Genomic DNA, 8546 nt, shown 5'->3' with positions numbered 1-8546 from the left:
TGGGATAGGTTTTGGAGGGCAGCATCCTGTCTCCCAAGATAGCCAGGCAGAATCCCTTCAGAGAGCCCAGAGATCAATGGGAGAGGCTTCTGACAAAGCGAAGCTCTTTCCAGAGGAACTATGGGATAGGTTTTGGAGGGCAGCATCCTGTCTCCCAAGACAGCCAGGCAGAATCCCTTCAGAGAGCCCAGAGATCAATGGAGGAGGCTGCTGGAAAAGCAGGGAGGGAGCACTCTTCCCAAAGATTCTCTTTCCAGGGTTGGAGGAGAAGGCAGATTCCGTTTGAGAAAGAGAGGGAGAAAGGCTCTATCCCCCCCCCCCATTGATCAGAGCCCTTCCCTGTCTGGGCGAGATCAGATGCCTCCTCGCGAGGAGCCTTCCCTTCCCTGCCTTGGCGAGATCAGAGCCCAAGCGGGCAGGGAATGCCTCTTTGAGAGGAGGCTTCCCTTCCTGCCTCTCCTCCGTTAGAAATGGGCTCTCCCCACACAGAGGGGAGGTTGCAATCCACCGGGAGAAGCCTTGTAGTCCTTTGCAGATGCAGGCGCTTAAAGCGCTGAAGAGATTAAGCGCCTGTAAACCATTAAAATAAAAAATAATCCTTATCTCTTATTGAAAGACCACAGCGGACAAAGGGGTGAGGGAAGAAAAAATGGCGACAGCCACGACAGATGGGGACAGAAAGGGCAACTCCCCCAAGGACAGCCCCCACCGCAGTCCACTCCTCCCATCCCTCCAACCCGATTCAAAGGCTGTCGTTCCTATTTAAATACTCCGGTTCCTAACTCGAATCAATGGAAAGCAGTAGGTCGGACCCTAGTGTTTTTTTAACACGTGTTAAATGAGGAAAATTCGATTTAAATTTTTATCCCGCTCTATGATTCGATTTGTAGTGGGGACGATTGCGGGTTGCTCTAGAACCGTTCTAGGTTTAAATCGGATCCTAATATGAACGCCACTCCTTGGATTCGATTCAGAACGCGGGGTTTCCCCTAGTGGGAACATCCCCTTAATCCTCTTATTATGTTTTCATACTCTAGAATTCTAGAGCATTAAATCCTGCCAGGTTTTTCTTTAAACTACCACACAAATGTTACTAGGTTAGTACACAACCAGATCCATTCAGATTTCATATGCTGCCATTAGGAGATATGGCAAAATTTGGATGTTTGTTGATAGATGAAGGAGAGATCATCTGTTCTGTAGTCGTAAATTTGGGAAGAGATTTGAAAAGCAAATAAGGCGCATATAGGAGGATGGAAAGCTGTGAGAATAATTTCTTAGTACTTAGTGTGGTTGTATTTTATTGTATCTGTTGCTGTTCATATTCCCTGCAAAACCTATTTGCAGTATAACCTCCAGGTACTTCTGTAGCATTACCACCAGTGATGATTTGTTTTGTTTATTTTTTACTGTTGTTTTTCCTCCTCTTTCACTGTGGCAGTTAAACCCAGAAGAGACTCATTTCTTAGCAGTCCAGATATTACTGATGTTGCTCCCAGCAGAAAGCGAAGACAACGTGTACGAAATATTGCAAATACAGAACCAAAGGTGGCATTGTATGAGGCTCAAAATTCATCCAAGGAAAAGTAAGAATTGTTTTATTTGTACATCAGTTAACAATTCAGCCTTTTTACTATGAAATATACATAGTTATTCAAAAGCAATTTCCCACTTTTTCTGAATCTGACTGCTCCTACATAAAAGTGTACATAAGTTTGTAATTGAAAATCTGAATATATTTATTAGTCCCATTGAATTAAATAGGATTTATTTCTGGCTCTTTGCATTGCTAATTTCTCATCTTGCCCAGTTGTCTTGTGACTAACATTTTATAGAAAGTTAATGTTTGGAAAGCTTTTCCACACAACGAACAAAACCTAACTGTTGTTTTGTTGTTCTTGTTGTTCTTCTTCTTCTTTTCTTAAGTGCCTTCAAGTCATTTCCGACTTATGGCGACCCTAAGGTGAACTTATCATGGAGTTTTCTTGGCGAGATTTATTCAAAGGAGGTTTGCCATTGTCTTCCCCTGAAGTTGAAAGCATGTTACATGCCCAAGATCACCCAGTGAATGTCATGGCAGAGTTAGGAATCAAACCTGCTCTCCAGAGTCATAGTCTAGCACTCAAAACACTACACTAGACTGGCTCTCTGTTGTCTCTTGTCTTTTTGTCAGTGGTAGTAGGGAAAGTAGATGTTATGTGTAAGAGCAGAAATATTGTTATTAATTCTTCTAATAATTTATACAGTTTTAAATAATAAAGAAAGGTATGCATCTCAATACGATTGTGCATTTTATTGGTTCAATTATCAGACAAAATTTACCAAACATGAATAGTCTTGTTTTCTATACTTGTTTCTTCTTTTTGTCAGTGGTAGTAGGGAAAGTAATAATAATCAATAATTTTGATTTTACTGTTGACTATTTTAATAGTAAGAATACAGGTATTTGCATTGCACAACAGCACTTATAATTTTTATCAGATCAGTGGTTGGCTTAATGTTAGCTTCAGCCAAATGTTTTTCAGATTTCCTTGTTGCTTATGCAGTTGATAATACTTTGGATGTATCTGATGATCATTGTTTCTCCCCAATGTTTTATTAATGTCAATAGCCTGGGTTCACGCTTAGTCATATTTATAATTTGAAACTTTAAATTTTATAATATTTAAGGGTAACAGTTTCTCATTCACATTTAGTTTTCAATAGACATAGATCTAACTAAAACACTGGGTTGAAGGCAAAAAGATTCCTTTTTTCCCTTTTTGCACATAGGATATCTGCACATGTGAAGACACTGAACAGTAATATTACTACAATAGTAGTAATGTACAAGTAACTGGAGTAAATAGAAACAAATAACATTATGATGAGCTTGATGTAATTATTTCACCTTCTTTATAATATAAGTAGTCAGGTTCTTGGGTTGAAATCTAGCTTGTAGTTAGACAACTTAGATATCACTGTAGTGACTGATTTAAACAGCCTGATAATGCATTAGCCTGCTGCCTTTGGTTTATGTCTTGGAAGATAGTTCTTTTGATACTCTTGTTGCCTTTCAAAATCACTTCCAGATGATGTGTGCACATGCAAACCTGTTTGTTTATCTATTTCATATTCTGCCTTTGTCCCAACATGGGCCCCTGTGAAGCGAACTGGTACTCTTATTAAAAACCCATTTTTCAGAATATGTTGGAAACTAATTTTCAAAATGATAATCAACTATAATTTACAGCAGCAGACAAATAATAGACTGCCTGTGAAGATTCAGGATCAAATTAATTACAAAAGGTGTATTTTAGGTTAGATAGGAGGTACTGCTGCAGATCATGTTAGACTGCCATCTTTTAATGAAGATCACTATACTGTAGTACAGGGGTTGGCAACCTACGGCCTGCGGGCCGGATCCGGCCCGGCAAGGCCTTGGGACCGGCCCCAGCCCGGTCCTGCTGCCAGTTGCCGCCCCCGCCGCAGCTTCCGCGCCACTCCAGGCGCCATTTTGAGTTCGGCCCCCCAGTTGTCTGAGGGACAGCAACCCGGCCCCCAACTCAAAAAGGCCTACCCCTGCTGTAGTATGTTTCAGAAAGGCAATGCAACTATCTCAGACTTAAGTTGTTGGGACTGGTGACTCATTGAATTCAAAACTTTGCAGCAATAGTTGCATTGTCTTACATTTGGCAATACAAATGCATGAAGTGATATCTTGTCAGAGAAGTATAAAAGAATAGCATAGTGTTAGAAACTGAACTCCTGGAAATGGACTGAAAGTATCTTGTGGGAAAGCTTTGTGAATGAACATTGAAGCTGTTTGAGATTGTAGAACTGGCATTTGTTACGTTGTATCACTTTCTTAATAAAACAGAAGTCTTAGAAAAGAGAATGATGGAATTTTGCATTCTCCCCAAGAAAGGACCATGATTAGTTTATACTAGCTACAGCAAAGAAGCACCAGTCTATTTTTCAGAGTCATGACTCATACTGCATCTGGATCTGAAAGCCAGTGTGGTCTAGTGAATCGTTTGTTAGACTTGGACCAGGGAAATCTCAGTTCAAGTCCCAGCTCAGGCATAGTCTAACTGGGTGGTCCTGGGCAAGCTGCTTTCTGCATGAGTTTCTCCATCTGTAAAGCTTTGACCATTAGGACCAATATTGCTGTGTAACTGAAGGAATAACTTATTTAGTGTTAAAGTATTATTATGAACACTTTCTTAGACTATGGTGTAGAATTTTAAAATAAGATATTGTGGGATAACAAAGATTCAATTTAAGGCTTTACAGTAATTATGCAATCTTCTTATCATGCTAGAATGGCCCAACACTGCCTGATGAGAATTCTGAACAGTCTGTCATGGACAGATAGAGAAAGCTGTAGTGGGTCTTTATCAAACTTTCAAAGAAGGAGGAACCATAACCAGTACATTGCTTTTCACTGCATCTTCTCCTTAAATTTAACATATTAAATGGGTTAAAAATTACCTTGGCTGAAAGCCACATAGTCAATTTACTCTTTATGTTAAATATACTGTATATCTCTTTTGAGACTACAGCAGTTTAAGAAGTGTACATACTGATGTTACAATGAGTTTTTCAAGGGAGGGCAGGTAAATACCAAGCATGCAAATTTGATGATCTGAAATCCTAGAACATAGGTGGTAGTGATGTGGGCCTCCAGACGTCACTGAATTGCAATTTTCAGCAGCCCTGCGCATCATAGCTAGTAAGGAGAAATGCTGGGATTTGCAGTTCAACATGATGAAGGCTGCTTGAATCCGCCTCTTGTCCTAGAGAGAGAAACTGAGCACAGAGTTAATGATCCTGAAATGTGTATTTAGAAGAGAATAGTGAAAAGCATGATAGTAGGCTGTGTGGATGTTAGTGGGATTAGTTATGTTATCACAGAACCATTACATAGTAACAAAGAGTAGTGGATTTTCATTGTCCCAGCTGTGTTTTAAGACTCCCCCACCAGCCCCTGCCTGCTTTTATTTTCACAACAGCCCTATGAAATAGGTCAGGCTGAAAAATTGTAATTGATCAAAGGTGATGTCTGCAGGGATTTCTAGATGGTTTTTTCAGCCTTAGTTCACCATTGATTGGACTGGTTTTTAGTCCATGTTCAGAAAGGTGGGGTATTTGTAGGCAACCTGAATATTTAAAAGACTTGAAGACCATACTATTGTCATAAAGGCCTTACATCAAACCATGAACCTCCACCATCATGTAGTTTACTTCACAGAAAACAGATTACTACTGTCATATAAGGCAGTCAGTGTGCTGGAGCATGCTAGATCTTTTCCAACCATTACTTTTTTACCTTCTCTGGGAGGCAATTATCAAACAAACAGGACTTTCCAGCTGGCATCAAGAACCTTCCCTCTCTGTCTACCTTGGTGCTTCCCTGTGTTAATTATGCTCAGACCTGGACTGAAGTACAAGCCAAATACAAATTAAGACATGCTTTTTGAAAACAAAGGAAACTTAAAGAATAAAAACTACAGTTTCCCTTCCTTGTGTATGTGATTGACCTCTACCATGAAACCTCATGGGAATTTTAAGTGCACTGCTGTGTATGCCTCTTCCTTTCAGCATTGTATATTCTCTCCTTGGGAAATGCCTTGCTTAAGTTGCCTAGGATTTTCTTCAAAATGTTGTGAGGACGTAAACAGCTTTTCTTCTGATAACCCCCTGCCTTTTTAAAAGCATGGCAAGTCTGCGGTACATCATGAATTCCCTTGGGATTATGTCTTTTTCTTTAGCCTAATTTATTGCCTGTGGCTCACATTTTTAAACACTGAATTCAACCTTTGTTTAAAATGTGGTTTGCTACCACCAGTGATTCAAGTAGCAAAAGCTTTGGCTTATCTTAAATTTCAGCTTTCTCAGAGGGCCAAGCAGACATTGGTATTACTGTCTCACATGAAGCAATATTTTACTGGAAGGGTTTAACTCTGTGAAATTAGATGCCACTTAAAAAAGCATCAACCTTTTTCATGGCCCACTGAGAGTATGAAGTTTACACTACCACCACCCTATTTAAAAATCTATTATTTTCTTTCAAACTTGCATGTTAGCATGTCATTGCACTTTAGAAAGATTTACATGTTTTAATTTAAAGGGTTCTTAAAGAACCTGTATAATATGCTCCTGTAGCCATTTAATACAGGGAACTGTTGTTGGGGAACTGTGGCTGAATGTGTAAAACAGTACTGCAAACAAAGCTTTCTCTTACAGGACCTGGTTTGGGACTCAGTGTCATACAAAATCCTTTTAGCTAGAGAAACAGGTTTATCAAATCAAGCTCAAACATTTATGCAGTTTTGGAACCTCTGGTTGTGTTGTTTTGCCCCATAAGCCCACTAGGTTATTCAGTCATCAACAGCGACAATTATAATAATAATAATAATATAATAATTTGTTTTATTTATATACCGCTATTCCAACGATCATAGTGGTGAACAGCAAGTAAGCTAATTAGCAAGTAAGCTAATTTGCCCCCAACAGTCTGGGTACTCATTTTAGCGACCTTAGAAGGATGCAAGCCTGAGTCGAGCTTGGGCCCTTTTGCTGGTCTTGAACTCGCAACCTTGTGGTTTTGAGTGAATGGCTGCACTACAGGCATTTAACCACTGCGCCACCAGGGCTCCGTCATCCATCTTTGGTTGGTGCTTCAACTAAGAGAGAATTATGTTCTTCAACCATCAATCCACAGAGGGAACAGAGGGAAAATCAGTTGGTGGTACTAAATGGGATTCTGCTGTTAAATAAATTCTAATAGACATGTACCCCCACTTTTACTACTATCTGTGGAAACACCCCATGATTAGAGCTTCACTCAAAGTATACTCCTGATAAAAAGTTGAGGCAGGAAGGAGAAGGAAGTTGATTTTGCCAATTCTTCCTGTAGCACCTTGCATTCTCTAAAAACCTACTCTGGAAAAGGACTCTAGAGCAGTGAAGGAGGTGGCACTCTTCCTTCTCCAGTTGGATACCTCTGCTGGATCAAAATCTTTCTGTGTACTGAAAGGATGCTTCTATTATTATTATTAACCTTTATTTATAAAGCGCTGTAAATTTACACAGCGCTGTACATACAATCTTTTTAATTGGACGGTTCCCTGCCCTAAGGCTTACAATCTAAAAAGACACGACACAAAAGGAGAAGGGGAAGGGGATGAGGGCCAGCAGTTCTTCTCTACCTCCGAGGCCTGGATCAGGGGAGATAGACTGGAGGGAGGACATAGCAATATAGGAAATGATTCAATAAAACAGGCAGCAAAGGAACATCAGATAGCAAGTGACAATTATGCAGTGCCTGGGAACACTTCTCTGAACAGGATGGTCTTCAACTCAGTTTTGAAGCTGGTTAAAGAAGTGATGGCTCTTGCTCGCGGGAGAAGAAGGTTCCAGGAGTGAGGGGCAGCGAGTGAAAAGGGGCGAATTCGAGATGGGGCAGAGGAAATCATGGGCTGAGACAGCAGTCCTTGACTACCAGAACGGAGGGCCCTAGTGAGAAGGTGAGGAGAAATAAGGTCTGATAAGTAAGGAGGGGCCAGCCCATGGAGGGCTTTAAACGTCAACAGCAGGAGCTTGTACTGAATGTGGAAAGGGAGGGGGAGCCAGTAAAGGGATGCCAATACAGGAGAGATGTGGTCAGAGCAGTAGGTGGAAGTGATTGTGATTGTAAGCCTGAGGGCAGGGAACCGTCTGACTAAAAAAATTGATGTACAGCGCTGTGTAAACTTACAGCGCTTTATAAATAAAGGTTAATAATAATAATAATAATAATGCGTGCAGCTGAATGCTGGACAGAGATTAAAGGACAGAGGTGAGAAAGAGGAAGCCCAGCCAGGAGAACATTACAGTAATCAAGTCATGAGACCACTAGGGCATGGACCAGGATCTTGGCAGAAATAAGGTCGGATTTTGGCAATATTGTATAATAAGAATCGGCAAGCCTTGGCTACTCATAGAAGGTGAAGTTTGGACCCAATCCAGGATATATGTGTGCATATATCTATAATAACGTACATGTGTGTGTGTGTGGGGGGGTCAGTTTAACTACCAGCCACCCATAATTGGAACACTATAGAGGACTGTTAGAAGTGGGGGATATTGAATGAGCATTAGAGTGGTGAGAGAGACTGCTTCTCAAGCAATAGAGGTGAGAGCTGGAGAAAAAGTACAGCAAGAGACTGGGGGGGGGGGTCTGTTTCTACCATATGTGAAGCTGGTTCAATATTTGTAGGTACTAGGGTGGCAAAAGTTGAAAGTTGGGGGGACAAAGTGGAGGGGGAGAGAAAAAATGTAGTACTGGGGTGATGATGGCACAGAACCTAGGGGAAGCTGGATACATTTGCATATTTATGGTTATGTGTAGTGGAGTGTCAGGAACTGCCATGCTCTTGCCATTGTGAACACTTCAGGGTGGTTTCCAGCTGTCTCAATACCAGCTGGAAAGAATGTGGCTGAGCACACAGTTTACAGACACTTGCTGGACAACCTAGATATGATGAGAGGACTGTTGGCTAGAGAAGGGAGGGGACATGGTA

At 40.9% G+C, this 8546-nt stretch overlaps 2 protein-coding genes across 8 annotated transcripts in view; one reads left to right on the top strand and one right to left on the bottom strand.

Annotated features, from left to right (window-relative positions):
• The window catches only part of TMEM167A (transmembrane protein 167A), a 257207-nt gene that overhangs the window by 93484 nt on the left and 155177 nt on the right, over window positions 1-8546 (bottom strand). The window lies entirely within an intron of this gene.
• Window positions 1-8546, top strand: part of XRCC4 (X-ray repair cross complementing 4) — a 132370-nt gene that overhangs the window by 66538 nt on the left and 57286 nt on the right. For 3 of the 7 annotated variants that reach the window (XR_006102086.1, XM_042450920.1, XM_042450921.1), the window contains exon 6: window positions 1442-1586. The exons of 1 other annotated variant lie outside the window; for it this stretch is intronic. Coding sequence is in view for 5 of the 6 variants with exons in the window: in XM_042450920.1 (XP_042306854.1) it covers window positions 1442-1586 (145 nt within the window). In the remaining variant the exon portion in view is untranslated. Of the gene's footprint in view, window positions 1-1441; window positions 1587-1926; window positions 2608-8546 lie in introns of those variants that run through there. 3 more of the 7 variants (XM_042450923.1, XM_042450924.1, XM_042450919.1) reach the window with 2 other exon arrangements.

Source organism: Sceloporus undulatus, chromosome 2 (genome assembly GCF_019175285.1).
Source record: "Sceloporus undulatus isolate JIND9_A2432 ecotype Alabama chromosome 2, SceUnd_v1.1, whole genome shotgun sequence".
NCBI lineage: Eukaryota > Metazoa > Chordata > Lepidosauria > Squamata > Phrynosomatidae > Sceloporus > Sceloporus undulatus.
Note: the sequence above shows the minus strand (reverse complement) of the source record. Positions and strands in the feature narration are given on the sequence as shown.